Source organism: Argopecten irradians, chromosome 4, assembly GCF_041381155.1.
Source record: "Argopecten irradians isolate NY chromosome 4, Ai_NY, whole genome shotgun sequence".
NCBI classification, from domain to species: Eukaryota; Metazoa; Mollusca; class Bivalvia; order Pectinida; family Pectinidae; genus Argopecten; species Argopecten irradians.
The window spans coordinates 43,900,765-43,923,611 of NC_091137.1; the positions used below are offsets into that span (position 1 = coordinate 43,900,765).

The window sequence follows — 22,847 nt, forward strand, 5'->3', positions numbered from 1 at the left end:
TTTGATGTACATCAAATAACTAAGTTACCTGTTCTATTCTGTTGCCTCCAGTTTAACTATGAGATAGTCCAGGGGTGTAGAGATCGTAAGTGATCGGAACCCCTGGAATATCGAGGATGAGTCAACCACAGTGCATTATTAAACGGTGTCTGTTTCTTCCAGTTTTTTACTATGAAATATTACAGGAGTATATAAAGCGTTAGTGATCGTAACCCCTGGAGTATCGAGGATGATTATATCCATGTGTAATCACTTTTATAATACACATACCTTTTATCTTCATAATACTCTAAAATACACATGTGTTTATGTCATCATTTAACAAATAAATTCCTTACTTCCTTATTTTTTTAGAATCCACCGAGTTTTGCCGAACGCAAGATATAGTAAGTGTCGACTAATGATTACCGGAATTGACCGAGGATTGCCGAATATCACTCAAAGGTCGCCGATCGAGACAGACACGCTTATAATCAACTGACATGAAGTTTAAGTTTTGCAAATATTTACGGTAAGAAGTGTCTTAACTACAAAAACGTATATTCAACTGTACATCTGTATTAGGTCAGTTGTTGTGGTGATATTGTGGCTATACAAACCGAAAGCGGATGTAATACATAGCATTTATATATATCGGGTAGGCCTATAATTACAAGGCTATTTGTCGATTGGTTACGTGTTCATTGCTTGTATTTCACACGTAAACGTAAAATAATAAATCTACATGATAAACGGTTCAACAAGTGGAGTATTATACTGAATGCAGTACTTGGACACGTTTATAATAGTGTACTCAATGGCATGTTTATTAACAGTCTAAGATAAGCTGTTATATGATTGTATCTCGATATTTGTTAGTTCTTTACATCAGCTAGATCGTAAATCCTAACGTCAAATGCCTACCACTCAACTGGTCGCTTGGCTTGAATTTTACGCCTGTGACATACCGGTATTGATATTGATTAAATTGAAAATAAAAATAACTAAACTCCCTAAGTATTGTGGCTGGTATAATATCGGTTTATTTCATTACACTATCTGTTATCTTTATGAAACTCCTTTTTGGTCCTAAATGTGTTGCTATTATTTTGTTTGTTAAAATGGATTGACCTTGAACTGTCAAGGTCAGCGAGGTCAAATTTAATCACACAATCAAGAGAAAAACCAGAAGCATTTTATGATGGTGAATTCATAATGGTAATATTTTAGGACACGTTGTATCTCGGCGAAAAGTGACAAATAGATGTTATCTCCCTACCTTTGTTACATATATATATGTAATTGATATTGTCAGTTTATCGTTCAACTTCCGTGAGTTTAACCTTTCATGAAACTCTTGATACATATTTCATTTATATAGTCCCGAAATGTATATCCTATGTAAAGCACAATGTAGACTAAAACATTCACATAATGTTCAACAATTTTCATTCCTTACAATCCCCTGTCATACCTTTCCCTATTCGTGTCATTTATTCATCGGGCAGGACATGATATGTCTTTACCCTGTAACGTATGATGGACGAAAACGAATTGACACAAATAATGTTACTTATGTCACGTTTTCGTCAACAAGATTTGTTCGGAGAACTTGTGTGGCAAAAACATATTGTTATAATATAAGCAGATGTATTTGTACATACAATGTATGTGTCAAAACGTGTTGTAAGTGAAACTCTACTCATTCCAAATATTAATTAAGATGCCTTTTTTATGTAATTGATCCTTACACTAAGATTCAAGCTTCGGACGAAGACACGTAATTATGTACAAAATTGATTCTCGGAGAATCATATTTTATTAGGTCATCTGATCCGACTTCAAAATGCTACTTGTCATTAAATTTCGAAAGAATTTCAACCAGATTTGGTCTAAAATATCTTTATGGGAAGGGGAATAGATTTTGTATAAATGGTGACTCTGACCCTCAAGGGACAGGAGAAGCGGGCCCAATAGGGAAATAGAGAAAAATTCCTTCAAAACACTACTAGTCATAAAGTTCTTATTGGATTTTGATCAAATTTGGTCAGAAACATCTTTGAGGGGAATGTGGCATGATTTATTTTTATAAATGATGGCTTTGATTCTCCTGGGGCAGGAGGGGCAGGGCCCAATAGGAGAAATAGGGAAAAATACTTCAAAATGCTACTTTTCATAACGTTTGGAAAGAATTTCAACCAGATTTGATCTAAAATATCTGTATGGGAAGATGAATAGGTTTTGTATAAATGGTGACTCTGACCCTCCAGGGACAGGAGAAGCGGGGACCAATAGGGGAAATAGAGAAAAATTCCTTCAAAACACTACTAGTCATAAAGTTCTTATTGGATTTTGATCAAATTTGGTAAGAAACATCTTTGGGGGGAATGTGGAATGATTTTGTATAAATGATGGCTCTGGGGCAGGAGTGGCGGGCCCTAAAAGTAGAAGATGAGGAAATTATTTTGAAAAAGCTAGCTAGTAGTCGATAAATTTTGGCCAAATTTTATCAAACAACCTTTTGGGAATGAGAAAAGTTTTGTATAGTGACTAAATATGTCCAACCTTTCGTATGGAAGGCGAGTTATACGTAGATCGAAAGTGAAAGTAATTTAACATTACCGAGAAGGCCTTCCACACGAGGTTATTTACTAGAACGGCTAACAGAGTATAATTTACACGAATGCTTACACTCCATATTATCGTAAACTAGCAAGTTATGTTATGTTTTATAATAGAAATCTTCAAACATATCACGTTAACTCGGTATAATGTGGCGCCCGTTACAAATCAACAGCGTGGCTGTCTGAAAGCGAAAGTAGCGCTAAAATTAGCGACCTTCAAGAAAGAAACGAGCGCTCTGATTGGTCAGAATTTACGTCATCGACCAGTAACGGGACAGCAGTGAAAAATTTTGCCACCAGATGGCAGCAGTAGTAAACCACCGTCAAAGTGGCGGATTCCGCCAAGGCTAGTAGGGAGTGTAATGGAATATCTTGCCTTGACATGTAAAGATGTCTGCAATGTCCCAAATTCCGTTTTTATTTACCTGACTATTTAAGAATATTTTTGACTATTTTCACAGAAATCACACGTGGATGTTTTTAATCATAGGCTTATAACCAATTGTGCAACAGTACCACTGTTGCATAGTACTATTGCATTTGCTAGAATTGTGAATTTAGAGTCAGGTAATAAATCACTTCTATCATAGATACTTCGGGAATAGTCAAATCATTGACCCTCGGAAACAGGGCAACCCAAGGAACTGTTGCTCGAGGCAGAAGCACAACAGTTCCATAGGGTTTCCCGACTACCGAGGGTTAAATAATGTACTGTTCCCTCAGTACCTATGAAATAAGTGTATAATATCGCCCCCAATTTTTATTTCACCCTCTCGTGAGCCTCTCCTGGGTAGTCACTAGTACACTGTAGTACTGTAACGTACTGTTATCAGATGTCCATAGAGGAAGTACAGGTACAACAGATATGGCAGATTCAGGACAAATCTCCGTACTCTGGTTTGCTCTGGTGGTTTACGTAATTATACGGGATTAGCAACTGAATAAAGGTAAATTGGCATTCATAAAATTCATTACTTATGGCGTAGTCACACAGATCCAAAATTACGTAAATGCGCATGCATGACTCCCATACAGGGTTAGAGTATTATGCAATATATGCGCGATTTGCGTATTTCATCAATTTGTCTGGCGTGGAACCTACGTAGTTGTAGAGTGTATGGGTATTTGGTGACAGAAATATGTTCCGAACCCTGTGGACTTCTTTTCCTGAAATGTACATTTTTCGCATATTCTGCCGAAATTTACCAGCTAAACAACAATGTAAAATTAAACAGTAAAATATAATGTTAGCCCCAATACATACACTCCTTTTATTAAATTAGTTATGTGCAGGTCTACTATATAATGTTTCTCACAAAGTAATGACGTCACAATCTTTATCTACCCGCAAAGGAATTAACTCTAGTTTACAAATACGGAACAAATCGGGTTCTTATGTCTACAACTATGCATTTCAGTTACAGTTTGAAGACCTAGGGGAGATGACCTTTCCGAAATCTAAATTAGACCAAAACAAGCATAAATAAGTAAAAAGATAAAAGAGAAGATGAATAGATGCATTAAATCATTTATTAACAAAAATGAATATTTTGAACTCAGACTGTGAAGTAGGCAAAATCGGTTCTCTGTGATCCTGATTTAGATAGTTGGCCCAAGCACAAACACTACTGGCGTTGTCCATCACTATGCGGGCGACTAATCTTAAAATAGCCAAAAGCATGATTGTAAGTAATATTTTAAATTCATCTCATTATCAATGATATTAAATATAATGATAAAATAAAACAAGAATCCAAGAGGCCTTAAAGTTCTGATAAAGAATGCCCCAAAGATGTGCAAACATCGTTTGGTCCCTTGCACCTTTCATTCTGGTTAATATGAACACATAGTACATGTATCAGAATATAAGTTTTTTGGTGACCAAGAAAAAAGAATCTCTATATAAGTAACTGATTTCATCTATTTTACCTATCAATCTATGATAAATGTTTGATGAGAAAGTTTAGCTATATAGATAATTATTTTATTTACCCCTGTCCATCAGACCCCTGGAGTCAGTCATGCCAATATAGTTATATTGTTAAAATGTTATTTATTTCTAATAATTCTAACCAAGTTGACTCATTTCCCAAAGACAATGTGGTTATATAAAACAATTTAAACCCTCTATCATGGATCCCCAGGGCTATGAAATTCACAATTTGTATATGGTCATAATGCCGATGAATCTTTGGATATTTGTAATTATAGTCATTTTGACCCCTTATTGCCCCGCCCCTCAGGCACTGGGGTCATCCGGGCCTAATATGGCTATAATGTTGACATGCTATATCATGCTAATAGTTCTAACAATTCGACTAATATCTTGAAAAAAATGGAACAAATAATCCTCAAAAATGTGTTTTCCCTATATAAACTATCGTAAATTTCCTTGGTGAAAAGCTACGAGTAAGACCTAAGGGCCATGACACTTACATTGTTTGTAAAGGGTTTTAAGACCTTCAATCCAAGAAGAGTTACCACCACGTCTGTGAGGTGAGAAGATTTACGAGTTTTTAATCACTTCTTTTAATCCCTACTAAAGCCCCCAGTTGAGTGGAAGCCATTTCATTATAATTAGACTTGGGTCAAAGAAGGTCTGTGCAAAGTTGCTTCAGTGGATTTTGAGAAGAAGTCGACGTTGAAAATTGTTACACGACGATCGACAAGATACCATTGTAATAGGTCACATGAAGTTTGGTCTCACCTGATTTAAAGTTGAATACATATAGGTCACGTGAGCTTTGGTCTCAGGGGATTTAAAGTTGAGTACATATATCCTAACTCAGATTGGTTACTTTTTATGAATAGATTATCATTTTATCCACAGGTATAGAAAATACATATTCATTGATCATTGAAAGCATTATATATGTGCGGTTCGAAAAGAAACAATACCTTCTTGCAGAACTCCACACTTTTCTGAAATGAAATGTATTGAATATACAGAGTGTATGTCAAAATTCGAGAATGACGTCAAAAATCGAGAATGACCTAAAAAAACCGTCGTTATCGTGATAGGGACTAGAAATCCAGAATAGAGCCATTGATGACAGATGCGTATTGGTTTAGAAAAAATAATATCTTGAACCGAATTGTATATTAAAACTTATTGTAGTCGGAAACATCAATCGTAAGCATAGATGTCATTTCGTTGGGTAATGAAAAATATATTTAAGTTAACTTTTATGATAATCTGCTTCGGAGTTTAATGCCACACAGTTTTCAAAGCATTTTTCATACTCCTAGGTGGTATTAAACAAAAGGTAATCTTAAATCTTAAATATATTTAATTTTATATTTTCTTTGACACATAAGCAACAAACTGAATAAATGATAAAGATATACTATTTCTTACCCCATCGCAGATACACTGAAAAAAGAATCATCAGTGGATTATAATAGAGTTTAAATAGTTAAACACAGTTTTTTGTTTTTCGTCGAATGCTTTAAAAAATTCAAGATGTTATGGAATTCGATAGTTTAGGAAATGTGTTAGTTTCGTTATAAAACTCTCAAAGTACACTGCATCAAACTATCGAATAAATGATTAATAATGAATAATATGAACCTTTCCAAGGTAACTTTCAACTTTCTTTGTTGTCATCGTTATAAATGGGAATTTAGTAATTTAGAAAAAACAATCCGTCACTCAAATTGGCCGAAAGTCAACAAAGTTAAGTAAAATTCCATCCGAAGTTTAGCAATTGTCACAAAATATTGCGAAAACCGAAAATATTTTTTTTTACTTTCATTTTCATTATCATTCCAAAAAGATTACTTTACTGAACGTTTAGTTCTAGTACGCATAAACGTTTTATGATAAAATGGGACTTTAGTAACCATAATAGAAATATGATCTTACAGGCAGACAATGGCGATAACAATTATACTAACTATCAATGCCCAAATTATAAATATCAAATTTCAATCTCTTACATGAATTAGTCATGAGGCACTGAGTATAGGTCTTTTCCCTAAAGCCCTATTCAAAATGATTGAACGTTTAAATAAAGAAGGAAATAATTTCAATTGTAAGGCCAAGAAAAATTGTCGATGCGATTTGCCCCTTTACCATGGCACAGACAAAAGGACGAAACTCTCCCTGGTTCAAAAGAGGTTTTAATGTTACTTTGCCATGGTAAACGAATTATGCACAGACGTATATTATAATGTAAAATTATTATGTTAAAGGATTTTACATAAGACGTGCTGCAGCAATACATCAATATCGCTACCTCCTAGAGATAAAGGATGTGATGGTATAATACTTAATTGAAATCCAAGGCATATAAAATAGAAAAGAAACAAAATTCCAAATATATGGAAAAAGTATCTCTCAAGTGATGAAAACAGTAAGTTTCATAATCATATATTATGTAAAAATGCAGCTTGATTTTTTTTTCGAATGAATTCAGAAACAAATTTAATCAGAAAGAAAGAAGTAGGATATAATCATCATAGAATATCTTTATAATAGTAAATAATTGTAAACCCTACCTTGTTGAACTTATCCACAACCTGAAATAACAAAACCAAAATTAGGATACCATAAATGTGAGAAATGTTCTACAAGGACGCACTACTTAAAACTGTTTGTTTTAAATGAAATTTTATTACCGTAAAGTCATTTTATGGTTAATCGATTTTTCTTTGGCAAATTCCGATTGACCTCTGATACATTTAATCTCGCGCAAAAAGTTTTACTTTAATTACGTGACAAAGTGATTTCCAAACAATTGTGTTTATGTGATAACTAAAAAATTTGATTAAGGCATGGGTTCGGAAAAAACTATTTATAAAAGGATTATTGTGTTTATACTTTAATGAGATAGTTTTAGAATCCTGAGTCACTATATGTCTTAAGAAGGTATTTAAATACCTGATTGAAAAATGCTGCAAACTGTATTTTGAACAGACGGATTTGTATTTATCTTCAATTAAAAAGTTGCTTACTTAACACCATTGTCAACATTCAAAAGTTTGAGCTTTTAGTTTTACTTCTGTCGGCGGTGAAGCATCTTTAATGCGTTATATAGATTGAGTAAATTCATTATTTATTGTGCTTGCTATCTTTATTATTCAATCTAAACCTGTAAAATTCTTAATTTTTTGAGGGACTCTGTTTTTCTGAAATCACTGTGCCGTTGTTTTAGCCATTCAGAGACAGCTTTACAAACGCCGACGTCATTTTTACGTTATGGGATTACACAGTATCTTTTAAAAAAGTACAAATGTTTGTCATAAGCAAGTTTGAATTATTATTGCATAATAAACAACGTAATGACTTATCGTTTTACAATTGATGTTATCATCCTGCAATGAAATCAGAACCAATAGATAAAATATGTCATATGTCGAAATATATTATGCTCGATTGAAAAAAGTACAATTGCCATTGTGTACAAATTAGAAAATTTACATACACTATAGAAAATCGGCCTAATGTGGATGTAATGTTCAAAACTACTGATAAAAATTTGTCAAATATATACGTTAATAATCCATAATATCTAGCACATTTACTGAAACAAATTTAAACGGAAAGAAACATTACCAAGATCTTTTTAATAGTAAACCATACCTCGATTAACGTATCCACAATCTGAAATGAGAAAACCAAAATTAGGATACCATAAACGTGAGAAATTTTCTGCAAATCCAACATAAAACAATGACGCACTTCTTAAAACTCTTTGTTTTAAATGAAATACTAGTACCGTTAAGCCATTTTGCGATTTCATGGTTAATGGAATTTTCTTTGGCGAATTCCGTTTTGACCTCTCATACATTTAATCTCGCACAAAAAAGGTTTTCTTTAATTATGTGACAAAATGATTTTCATTCATTGTGTGTTTATGTGATGACTAGAAAATTTGATTAAGGCATGGGTTGAAAAAGCTATGTAGCAGGGAATATAAATTTATATGTATACATTCTAGGACAGCTAACTACTCAAGCTGTTGTATCTGTACATGTATTGTGTACCTGAACTGTGACCTTTGTTTTCATTATACTGTGGTAGTGTTTGTGTCGTGCATTTATTCCTCGTGATTTTTTATTTGGTTAGATAATTAAGGAACGGGTAGAGATGGAAACGGTCATACATTATGTAAGAAATTAGGTGCGGGAATGGGGGGCATATTATCTGTGTGATTTATGTTGTAAATAGTTAATTTTATATTTGTAATGAATAGTAATTGTCCCAAAAATAGTAGCTTGTCCTTCTTCTCAATAGACAGACAAGCAATAATATCCATCGAACCTGGGTTGCTATACACAAGGGGGTGTCGGGCGTAGTTTGACATCGCTTCAAACCGGGCCCAACACGCTCCTGTTACAACTATATTTAAAAGGAATATTGTGTTTATACTTTAGTGAGATAGTTTTAGAATCCTGAGTCACTATATGTCTAAAGAAGGTATTTAACTTCTTGATTTGAAGATGCTACACCGCTGGCAAACTGTATTTTGAACAGACGAATTCGTTTTTATCTTCAATTAAAAAGTTACTTACTTTACACCATTGCCAACATTTAAATGTTTGAGCTTTTAATTTTACTTCTCTCGGCGGTGGAACATCTTTAATGCGTTATATAGATTGGGTTAATTCATTGTTTATTGTGTTTGCTATCCTTATTATTTAATCTAAACCTGTAAAATTCTGGGGTTTTTTTTATAGTTTTTAAGCCCTCAAAGACAGTGTTATAAACACCGACGTCTTTTTTACGTTATGGAATGACACAGTATGTTTTAAAACAGTACTAATGTTTGTTATAAGCAAATTTGAAATATTATTACATAATAAACAGCGTAATGACTTACCATTTTACAAACGATGCGGTCATCCTGTAATGAAATTAGAACTTATAGATAAAACTATATGTCGACATATATAATGTTCAAATGAAAAAAAGTACAATCGATAAAGTATTCTAATTAGAAAATTGACATACACTATAGATAATCGGTCTAATGTGGATGTAATGTCCGAAACTAGGGATAAAAAATTGTCAAAAATATACGTTAATAATCCGTACTGTCTACCACATTTACTGAAATCATTCAAGGTGTGTTGAAAACATATTTCCTTTAAGACCGTAGTAGACTCCAAGAAAACTCAAAACCTTCTATCGAAATCACTTTATTTAAACATCAAACAATATCTTACCATTGGTATACCACACTGAAATATACGAAGAAAATAGTTAGGACAAAAGTTATTACTTAAGTATTATTCTCAATATCTTTTATGTCTATGAAGACAAAAAATGGAAGGGCATTCTGAAAAGACGCGAAGCGTCTATGAAAAAAAAATGTCCATCCGTGTTTTATCTATGACCTCATAAACCCAAAAGATATTGAAAATAATGCTTATAATTTGATTTAAATAACTCAATCAGGTACTGATTATGCATAAATGCAGTGATTTTACTTACTTCTACGATGAAACAAATTGAGTTTAGGTGCATTGATATATCATATAATAGTTCTGTTTGGCCACTGACTGTGACGTTTTTAGGTCATCTGACCCGAAGGATCAGGATGAACTATAGTCATCATGTTTCGTCCGTCGTCATCCGCCGTGCGCCGTGCCTTAACTTTTCACATTTTGAAGTTCTTCTCAAGTTCTACCAGTGCGATTTAGCTGAAACTTGCATGAAATGATCCTAACATGGTCTCGACCAATTGTTGTTATTTTTCAGTTGATCCGAAATCCAAGATGGCCGCCACAGCCGCTATCTTGAAAACACATTTTGAACTTCTTCTTAAGTTATACTGCTGCAATTTGGCTGAAACTTGCCTGCAATTATCCTGAAATGATCTTGACAATGTTGTTACATCTTTGTTGATCCCAAATCGAAGATTGCTACCATGATACCTTATCTAATTAATTTCTTATATGACTTTTGCCAAGGAAGTCATATGACCGTTTAGGCCCTTTGGCCTCTTGTTAAAATATCTCTCGAAAAAAATTGTATGTTTGACGTCACATTACTTGACATACTCGATCTATGGAAAAACAACCTCAAAGATCTAACCAATAGAAACGATTGCAAGATATGAAATTAAATTATATATATATGAACTTACTTCCATTATCAAAATACTATACTTTTGTATGTTTGTTTGTATTTTACCGCTAAATGCCTTAACATTGTGATTATAATAAAATGAATTTGAATTCCGCCTCTTTTTTGTAAATTTGGACAGATGTACACAGGCAAAAGTACCAAAAATAATGCACACCCGTATACCATGTGTACAAATATCGTGCATGTGCGAAATAAATTCCGCATTTGTAGAAGATGTGTGACTACTTACGCATGTGACTATATATACCTATTCATGTTTTCACATGTTGCAAGAATATCATGTAAATCGCATAATAATTTGATATTTTTAATAACATGAACTTTCCATGCAAAAATCATATGTGTGAAAAAATCACGTGATTTACTCCTGAAATTCATAATCCCAGAACAAATGATATGTGCCATTATATGGAAATGTTAAAGATTTAGAAAATTTTATAATATATTATACCAATTTATAGCTAAATTGTTATAATTTATAACATGGAGACGAATGTGCCATTATATGGAAATGTTAAATATTTAGAAAATTAACTTTATGTATAATTCAATGAATACACTTAGTCTATTATAGTTACATGTAAGCCTTAGACATCAGGTCGCAGTGACCAGACCGTTATAGACGGTTATTCATGTATATGCCTTGTAGCTATCATGACCAAGTCATCAGGTTTCGATACACTATTACTTAAGTGCGTATTCGTGACAAGAAGTGGTCAGATTACTTAAGAAGGATATGTACTCTGACATTTATTATAAAAGTGATTGATGTTGAATGTCCATGTATCTCTATATAAACCAAGATTTCACAAGTTAACGGAGTCGCTCTTAAGGACTCCACGAATAAACACCAGAAGCTACCAACACGTGTTTGAGTCCTACATATACACACCACTACAGAACATACCACCAAACTACAGAACTTCTACATTTCATTGATGCTGTGACGTCCGATTTGGATCTGGGTTGTCTTGGCCACATCGAAAGTACTACCGCTAACTGCTGATCACCGGTTTACAGGTATGTGGATTTTGCATTCTTGATCCATTTTTGTGAGCATTTGCTCTTAGTTTGTCCACCTAGATTTTTTTTTTGTTAATTTCGCATTTACGTACCAATTTTATACATCACACATTAACAATGTCAACTGAACAGTCTGCAGAACCGCAACACACACCCACAACCTACGCCATTGAGCTATTAACGGCCAACGCCACAAGTGTCACAAATTTAATTCATAATCAGTCTCAGAGACTTAAACTGATAGAAAACACAACTAATAAATTAATACTTGCAGACAATTCTTGGTGTGCAGGAAAACTTTTTAGTGGGGACCGCTCCCAATTTGAATAATGGATGCGGGAGATTGATAAACAGGCACATATAACTGGCAACCACAACAAAAAACATTTACTAGCGCTTCAATCCTCCACAGGTCCCGTTTGTGAATTCATCTAAAGTCCAAATTGGACAGAATTAAAAAACCAACTTACTCGTTGTTTTGGCGACATTCAGGGTGCGTCACATGCTTTTGCTCTATGAAAACAAATCACACAAAGGCCAAACGAACCAGTGCAATTATTTGCACAACGTATCCTTTCCTTAGCTGAGAAAGTATATGAGGGGCATAACCTAGATTCTCCTATTGTTGAACAACAGTTAGTAAGATTTTTTGAGGATGGTTTAGAACTCCCAGATATTCGACTGAAAGTGATGCGGGGGGAATTTACTAGTTTTGATAGGGCAGTAAATTGTGCAATGCGCGAAATGAACATTCGTCATCAATTTGACATTCGTTGTCAAGACCGTCCATTACCACAAACACCATCAACAAACTTTACACAAACCACACCATTTACACATAATCAGCCAATTAGGGAAGAAGAACCAATGGAAATTGACGCCGCACGATTAAAATCAATTAATGCATTTACCTATGATCACAATAAAACACATTCAAACACTACAAAGAGTCGACCACACCAATATCCTAACAACCACTACCATACATCCCAATACAACGACGGATATCACCATACACGTCATTATCCAAGGGAATACACAAATTCTAATCCACAGCCTTATGAACACAGTCCACACCAAAACCCATATCGGCATAGCAATACACACCACCCTCCGGGTCGACCATTATTACCTAACCCAGGTCGACAACATGTATACAATTCCAGTCAAAACATATCTCAATACCATCGCCCTAGGGGTTACGTCCAAAATTACCCCCTGGCTCGGTTTCGCGAGGCAGATATCGGGTCACAATCAAATCGGCTATCTTATACAATTAATACTGTAGGCAGTACTCCTAATTCATGTCAGATTAAAATCAGTAAACAAAAATATCGGAGTCTTTTAGATAGCGGTGCTGATTTGAGCCTCGTTCATTACAGAGTTATTGAACAATTACATCTTACACATTCTATTCAAAGAAGTTCTGTTTACTTGAAATCTGTAAATGGTAACAAGCTTGATGTCTCGGGGAAAATATCCTTAAATTTCACAATTCGTGGAGTTAAATTTTCACACACTTTTTGCGTATCAAAGGACATGTCTAGAAACTTCATTTTAGGCAGAGATTGGTTTGTTAAAGAAGGAGTTAGTCTTCATTTTGAAAAACATGCTTTAAAAATTAGGAACATCCTAGTACCGATCATCGATGATTATTTTGTATCGTCTATTATCCGTCTACCACAAAAAGTTGTTTTACCACCTCAATCTAGCACATTGTGTACAGGTAAACTTCCTCATTACAGACAATTTCATGATTCTAAATTATTTCACATAGAACACAATCATTCTACATCAGCACCATATGAACCAGACATACAGGTACTTGAATCAATTTGTACCATTTCTGATTACAAAGCAAAACTTCCTCTCACGATTGTCAATTCTTCACAAAGAACAATCATATTACACAGGGGATGTGCAATCGCTAGGATTACAGAAACACATGATAATGAGATATCATCTGTCATATCAGACAATAGTTCAAAAGAATCCAAACCAGAGCAATCACAAATTTCACTTGAACATCTTGACACACCAAGCACTCATAAGAATTTGATGACACAACTAATTGAAGACAACATAGATATTTTTGCTGAAAAAGACACAGATCTCACACGCACTGACTTAGTTCAAATGACTATCGACACAGGTAACAATTCACCCATTAAACTACGTCCATATCGTACACCATTACAACAACAAGAGAAAATATCAGACGCTATTGACGACATGTTAGAAGCAAATATTATCTCACCTTCTAGTTCTCCTTGGAGTTTTCCATGTGTTTTAGTCAAAAAGAAAGATGGTAGTCTTAGATTTTGTATAGATTACAGGAAGCTTAAAGCTATCACAAAACCAAATTCATTTCAACTTCCTGTTATTGATGATATTTTAGCAAGACTAGGAAAGATTATTTATTTCACATCCCTTGATCTTAAAAGCGGTTACTGGCAAGTACCTCTCAAGCCAGAAGATAGAGAAAAGACTGCGTTCACCTGTCATAAGGGTCTTTATGAGTTTAACGTATGTCCATTTGGTCTTATGAATGCCCCGCAGGTTTTCTCGTCAGCCATCGCTAAACTGTTAAACGGTGCACAGGCATTCGCCGTAGCTTATTTTGATGACATCTTAATTTTCTCTAAGTCAGAAGAGGACCATATGTCACATATTCAAGAAATTTTTTCAAGGCTTCGGAAGCATAACCTCCGCGTAAAGTTGAAAAAATGTTCCTTCTTTAAACAAGAAACCAATTACTTGGGATTTCAAATCAATCGACAAGGAGTAAAACCAGATAACAATAAGGTTGAAGCAATAAAATCGATGAAACATTCAACAGATGTGAAACAGTGTCGGTCATTCATATCACTTTGTAGTTACTATCGAAGGTTTATTCCCAATTTTTCAGCTATTGCGGCTCCTTTGATCAATCTTACTAAAAAGTATGCAAAGTTTCTTTGGACATCAGAATGCCAACAAGCATTTAACTTTTTAAAAGAGAGTTTGTCAGTTGTTCCTCTACTCAGTTTTCCTGATGTATCAAAACCATATACCTTATACACAGATGCTTCTGATCACTGTATAGGTGCTGTTCTTACACAACCTTGCGATCCTGGAGAAGAAATAATCCCTGGAGAAACAAATGAGAAACCTATCTACTTTTTATCCCACAAACTTAACAAAACACAAAGCAAGTGGTCCACAGTTGAAAAGGAGGCCTATGCTATTCACTATGCCCTTAACAAACTTCATCATTACTTGCATGGTGCTACATTTACTATCAAAACTGATCACAAACCCCTCAAGGCTTTGCTAAACTCCGATGTCAAGAATCGCAAAGTACAATTATGGGCCCTGTCGATCATGTCGCACAATGCAAACATTGAATACATCAAAGGCGGTAAGAATATTATTGCTGACATGCTATCTAGACTTCCTGACACAGATACCATAACTGATAGCAATGATGAAAATGACGAACACGTTGTTGATATCTCTGACAACACATTTCAGGTCAATGCTCTGAATTCCAATACTTTCAACACTAAACAGTTTTCAGATTTCAGAATGCCCACTGAGGATATTCCAGACATTGACAGTCATACATTTAAAAACTATAACATGGCCCATGAACAATCTAAAGACTTTAACATTCTCCATATCAAAACAAAAATACAAGAAGGAAGGGAAGACAAACAAACACGTCAATTTATATTATGTGATGACATAGTATATTACATAACAAAACCAGACTCAGAAGCAGAACTCAGACTTTACATACCAGAACATTTGACAAAAGCTGTCATTACACAATATCATGATCGTACAGGTCATCAAGGTATAGATAGGACTTATCAGGCAATCAAAAGAAAATACTATTGGCCAAACATTTTCAAACACCTAGACAAATACATCAAAGCTTGTCTCCCATGTCGACAGACAGCCACATTTACACCACAAGTTCCCCAACAAGAAACAGATACACCAGCATTTCCCTTTGCAAAAGTGCAGATGGATATCTCAGGGCCACATCACACAACTCACAGTAACAACAAATACATATTAAGCTTTGTTTGTTGTCTCACAGGATGGGTAGAAGCTTTCCCTCTTCCTACAAAAGAAGCTGTCAATGTTGCACACATTATTATGACAGAAATTTTTCCACGTTTTGGTTGCCCTCTACATATTGTCTCTGACAATGGAAAGGAATTTGTAAACAAAATTGTAAAGGATGTCTTGACTTATCTAAACATCAATCACATCACAACTAGTTTTTACAACCCCACAGGTAATTCCATGGTGGAAAGAAGCCACAGAACTCTAAATGGAATTTTATCAAAACTTCTACTTGAAACTTCAAATGACTGGGATGAAAACATACCTCATGCATTAGCTAGCATGAGATTTCATGTCAATGAAACTTCAAAATTCAGTCCATTCTATTTGTTATATCACAGAGACCCAGTATTGCCTCTTGACACACTTTTGAAACCAGGAAATACCTAGGTGAAGATTTTCACAAACACGTCATTCAAGATCAACACGTCACAATAACAAGAGTTGTTAAAAATCTCAAAGCAGCTAAAACTAAACGCACAGAACAAGCTAACAACACTTTACAAGAAACATCATTTAAGGTAAATGACGCAGTCTACTTGCGAAATCACCAACGCAACACCAAACTTGAACCAAAATGGACACCACACTATCGCATCATAGAACAAACATCTCCATCCACATTTATCATTAAAAACCAGCTAGATGGCTTCATACACAAAACACACGCGAAACATTTACAGCCAGCAAAACTTGAATGGGATATCCCCAAACCAAACAGTACAGACAGACCTACTCGCAAAGCACATTATGCTTGTCCGCCCTCCAGCGATGACGGAAGCGACAGTGACACAGACAATGACATTCCTCAACCACCACCAAACCGTCCCCGCACAAAAACACAAGTTCGAAAAAACAACTCACAAATTGTAAATCGCACTAAACATCAACGTGACAATTCCTCAGATGATGAACCTGTTCCCCACATGGAACTTCGCAGTCACAGACATAAAAAGCAACAGAACAGCACAAACATCACTTCCATTGACTGCAGCCAGAACAAGGTAGTTCACACCTCCACACAGACAGATACAAATACAGCCCCAGGCAGTACAGATAGCGAACATACACAATCTTACAAGGCGGCGATGCAACATATGTTAAAAACACACGAAGCATTGCTCAATTTATTACCTTGAACTGTCAATCAATTATTCTCATATACACATATTATGGCCTTATACATTGTAATTGATATAATATATTTTTAACTAAGTTTACTTTTTGTTTTTATTACAGAAATTAGAAAATTCGCAATGAGACTGTTAACTCTTTCTTGCTTTCTCACCGTAGCAATAGCAATCAAAATTAATGAAAATGTTGTATTCAAAGAAACTGATACCATAACTTCTACAAAATCCAAATGGTTAATATCATATGCCATAAATTTCAATGACTACCACAGGTTCATCAATGTTATCTTTGATGATATCAACACAGCATCTTTCTATCAACCACACCACACGACCTGAAGTACCCATTATATTTTCACAATTACAAAAACAGTTAGATCTCTTTACCACAGAACACGACGACTTGCTATCAACTCTCACTGATTTCAAATCTTTACATATCACAAAACGATCCATTCTTCCCTTTGTAGGTAGTGCACTTAGTTTTCTTTTTGGCACCACATCCGAAAGTGATCTTTCATCTATAAAGACACATATCAATACCATTTCGAAAAATCAACAAAAAATTAAACATGTTTTGGAAGCAAACTTATCTATTTTAAACGCCACACGATTTGATGTTGAGGCTAATCGCCAGAAAATAAATTCACTTGTAGATTCTTTTCGTAAATTTAAAGAAACTGTTCTTACCGGTACGAATTTCTTACACAGAGCCGTATCAAATAATTATTATTTCACCATGACCTTTGCTCATGTATCTTCCTTTATTTCACATGTTAGGCTTATTCTTGAAAATGCAATAATTCACATTCAAAACCTAAAACTTCAACTCAACATGCTCTCATTAAATCACCTTTCACCAAGCACTATCACACCATCTCAACTTCGACAAACACTCTTAGATATTCAAAACAGACTACCACGCACATTAGAGCTCCCATCCAATCCACAATCTAATATCTGGGAATACTATCAATATTCAACTTGTTCTACATTAATAGACTCGGAACAAATTGTAATTGTTATACCTATACCATTAATGGATGCAGTGAATAAATTTCGTGTATATCAAGTTTTTAATATTCCAGTCGCTATGCCTCTACCTTCCAATTCTAAATCTTCAAATCAACAAGATTGTGGAGCTTGTAAATTAGTAGCCAAATATCAATTAGAAACGTCTTATTTAGCTATGAACCCTGAAGTGTCTAAATATATGTTTTTAGAAGGCCATAATACCCAAATTTGTTCTCATCCTTTTTATAAGCAGTGTCAGCTTACTTCCCCTGTATATCCAATTAATTTAAGTACCCATTGTATAGTTGCCTTGTTTACAAACAATAAGATAAATATAAATAAATATTGTATTACAATTGTTGTACCAGACTCACAACTTCCGTTGGGTTTTCATATAGAAAATGGTTCTTGGGCCATTACAACTAACATAGAAATGAGATTTTCAATTGTGTGCCAGCAACATGATAAAACTTCCCAATTACTTGTTAAACCTCCTATTCAAATTATTCATGTGCCTTATTCATGCTCCGCTGGCGGCCTCTTTTCAAAAATCTTCTACAACGCATGCACTGAATATTACGTTTCCTACACACGAACACCTTAATATTTCTATGAGTTCTTTATGGACACCTTTTCATCAGAAATTTCCAAACTATTCAGCTATAACCAAACCTAATCACCTAAAACATATGGACAAACTATCAATGACATCATTAATTTCTGAACCCTCATCTATAGAACCTGTTGATAGTAATTTTTCGGGTATACAGCAATACATTATTCCAATTGTTTCAGTAATAGTTATCATTTGTTTATTTGTAGTTTCGTTATATTTGTATTGCAAATGTTCACACAAATGTAAAAAGAATGTTCAATCTGCTAAACATGTAAAATATGGTGTATGTAAGCAAGGAAGCAACAGTCCGATCAAAATACCATCTTCATCCAACACAACGGAAGTCCTCATACCACCCCGCTACGAATACCAGAACCTCAATTCAACGTTGTATCCACGCCTGACATCTTTAATGCCACCTCCAGCGATAGAAGTGGAGCAGTAATTGCTTATAACAATAACTTTATTATGTCTTCATTATTATCGACTTGTTTATGTATGCCGTCTTCATGTATTATCATCGAGTTCCCTATTTATACATCTTCATCGAAGAAACTTTTGTTGAACGTGTTATACCACAAGTTTCAACTTTGCTTCTACATCTTCATCGAAGAAACTTTTACAACATTTTACTACATTTTCAACATTCATGGAAGAAACTTCTACATCAATACCAACACATCAAACATATTTTACATCTTCTGGATAGTCCCCCTGATGTGATTCCTCACCAGGTTTTTTATCGTAAATTAGGACTATGCCAGGCTATGTCAGAGTACAGAGATTGTGACGTGTTATTTCACGCACATTTTATATTATATATCTCTGTACTCGAAGACATGAACATCAACACACCACGTCAACACATCAACATTCATCGCTTACAACTCAACGGATTTGGAAATACCTGATGCAGTCTAATGCCAGGGGAAACATGTATTATATTTTCATCTCCGAAGAGGATCCACTACTACACTCAATTTATATTTAACATTTTAATGGAACTCATTCATTTTATTTTTCTCAGCCTTGTTGTGCGAGATTTCATCGTTGATTTCAAGATGGTTGTACATCGTTGTCAACACTCATTAAATTTCATCACGTGACGGCATATGATAAACATTTATATATCTACGTTTGACATTTTAAAGTTGTTTTTATATTTGAATACAGTGTTTTCACATTTCATATGTTTACTACGTTTACATACTATAATGTATGTTGTTCAAATGAAGTTTTCCTTTCACTATGTTTTCATTATCAATTATGTTTTATGATGTATATATTTCATTTTCAAAATATTGGAAATGATTTGGAAGAGTATGTTATTCTTATTTTAAAATCTTAATATCATGGTATGCTATTTACACACATATGTTGTTTGTACAAAAGTTTTGAAATTCTTTAATATAGGATATAATTGTCATAATTTATAATGACAATAATATAGAGTATGGAAATGTTAAAGATTTAGAAAATTTCATAATATATTATACCAATTTATAGCTAAATTGTTATAATTTATAACATGGAGACGAATGTGCCATTATATGGAAATGTTAAATATTTAGAAAATTAACTTTATGTATAATTCAATGAATACACTTAGTCTATTATAGTTACATGTATAGCCTTAGACATCAGGTCGCAGTGACCAGACCATTTATAGACGGTTATTCATGTATATGCCTTGTAGCTATCATGACCAAGTCATCGGGTTTCGATACACTATTACTTAAGTGCGTATTCGTGACAAGAAGTGGTCAGATTACTTAAGAAGGATATGTACTCTGACATTTATTATAAAACTGATTGATGTTGAATGTCCATGTATCTCTATATAAACCAAGATTTTACAAGTTAACGGAGTCGCTCTTAAGGACTCCACGAATAAACTCCAGAAGCTACCAACACGTGTTTGAGTCCTACATATACACACCACTACAGAACATACCACCAAACTACAGAACTTCAACATTTCATTTAACTTTAAGTATAATTCAATGAATACACTTAGTCTATTATAGTTACATGTATAGCCTTAGACATCAGGTCGCAGTGACCAGACCATTATAGACGGTTATTCATGTATATGCCTTGTAGCTATCATGACCAAGTCATCGGGTTTCGATACACTATTACTTAAGTGCGTATTCGTGACAAGAAGTGGTCAGATTACTTAAGAAGGATATGTACTCTGACATTTATTATAAAACTGATTGATGTTGAATGTCCATGTATCTCTATATAAACCAAGATTTCAAGTTAAGGGAGTCGCTCTTAAGGACTCCACGAATAAACACCAGAAGCTACCAACACGTGTTTGAGTCCTACATATACACACCACTACAGAACATACCACCAAACTACAGAACTTCTACATTTCAGATATGCATAATTTACATGTGAGGATGGAGTGACCTCAATGAATTATCGTCGTCGCCGTCGTTGTGACGTCATTTCATTTTTTGTCGTGAAGATATAATATTAATTGTCGTGACGTCATGATACTGTTATCGTGACGTCATACAATTGTTGAACACGTGCAAAGATCTCGGGTAGCTTGTCTTTAAATTAGGGACAGAAAGAAAAATCCCACACTGGTAAAACGTAGGATATCCCTGCCTGAGATAAGATATTAATAGTATCTGACATGAGTCTGTCAACTGGTCAAGGTTGAGATATCTCTGCCCACTTGACAGATCCGTGTTTGATTCTTTTTCTCCCATTATTAATAGAAAATACGAATTTGAGTTCCAGCTAATCATCGCGCCATTATCACAGGGACGTCGTTATGTATCAAAATTGATGATGTCGTTAACAATGCATGTCGCGGTTACACCGCATGTATTGATGACTTCACGTAATTGTCTAGCGCGTGTGAGCTGGTTTACACTCCTGGTGAAAGACATAGTTATGTTTCTCTAGCAACCGCAATATATCACTGTGAAGTATGGGATAAGTCGCTATCTTTTCTGAGCAAGACAATCTGCACGCACATAAAATTATATGACCAACACCAATACCATGATGTCACGACAACGTTGCAGTGACGTAATGACAAATATTAAACCCATGCTTCACATTAAGGTTGTCATGAATCTGTGCGATGTCGACAGTAAATACACCAGAAAGGTTAAGAAAACATGTATATATATATATATGATTCACCCCTTGAGTTAAGAGTGGACAGACAAGGTGAATTCCAACCCTCGGGTAACATTCTTAATCCTTTGAATACTGCGCAAGCTTCGTATTCGACAATCTAGGAATCTTACCCCATGGGTTGAGATTTCCCTGTCTCCACCTTAACAGATGAAAGATTTTATTATTCGTAGTGTTATTATTAGTATATAATTAGCAATGACGATTACATCACTAATACACTCGTTTATTAAGCTATTTCAAACATACCTTTTCATCAGAATCCTCTTCCTGAAACGATAAGATCAAATAACATTAATGTAGAGCTTAAACTGGGAATTAAAACTAACAATAACCAGCATACAGATTTATCTCCCCTTTTATCTCTTCCTTTCGTCATGGCGTTTGCGAGGGATATCATAGTTTAATGTCTTCCATCACCAATAGAAACAATAGTCCCGCACAAACATTATCAGGTATCACGTGTCCAGTTCAACACGACCTTTAAAAACGAAATTTTAATTAATTATTTTACCGGATTCTGGGAGCATCCTAATAACATAAACAAAAGTAGTCATAATATGATATGAAAACTTTAAAAATAGTGAATGTTGTAGCTTTATAAAATGTGAATCACACAAAGTTCCTGGTTTATAACACAAATAATAAACTTACCTGAGAGTCAACCTCAACAACCTGCAACGCAAACGGTTATATACAATTATATATATACCGTACTTAAAATATTTAGTTAAAACATAAAAATATAATTGATTATATATTAACTGATATGAATTCCTTTAGAATTTATTGATGTATAATAAATAAACTTTAAAAAGTTCACATGACAATCAAATTTTAATCATAAAAACCTTGATTAATGAAAAATGATTAATCAGAACTACAACGACCATTCTGATTCGAAACTCTGAAATCATTAATACGTATATCAACTAGCGAAACAAATATTAACTTAATAGTAACTATGAGTAGACCATGATATTCCCTAGGTAATTATGAGTAGACCATGATATTCCCGTGGTAATTATTAGTAGAACATGACATTCCCGTGGTAATTATTAGTAGAACATGACATTCCCGTG

At 34.4% G+C, this 22,847-nt stretch overlaps 1 protein-coding gene and 1 pseudogene across 1 annotated transcript in view; one reads left to right on the plus strand and one right to left on the minus strand.

Annotated features, from left to right (window-relative positions):
* The first annotated feature begins 384 nt into the window (after positions 1-384).
* LOC138321792 (uncharacterized) overlaps positions 385-22,847 on the plus strand; it is a 39,339-nt pseudogene continuing 16,876 nt past the window's right edge.
* Positions 4,140-22,847, minus strand: part of LOC138321794 (uncharacterized) — a 108,284-nt gene continuing 89,576 nt past the window's right edge. Inside the window, exons 7-15 of the mRNA XM_069265760.1 lie at positions 22,420-22,440; positions 22,015-22,035; positions 9,774-9,788; positions 9,428-9,451; positions 8,188-8,208; positions 7,896-7,919; positions 7,104-7,124; positions 5,502-5,976; positions 4,140-4,264 (exon numbers count right to left, since the gene is read on the minus strand). Coding sequence (XP_069121861.1) covers positions 5,899-5,976; positions 7,104-7,124; positions 7,896-7,919; positions 8,188-8,208; positions 9,428-9,451; positions 9,774-9,788; positions 22,015-22,035; positions 22,420-22,440 — 225 coding nt within the window. The 3' untranslated portion in view covers positions 4,140-4,264; positions 5,502-5,898. The remainder of the gene's footprint in view (positions 4,265-5,501; positions 5,977-7,103; positions 7,125-7,895; positions 7,920-8,187; positions 8,209-9,427; positions 9,452-9,773; positions 9,789-22,014; positions 22,036-22,419; positions 22,441-22,847) is intronic.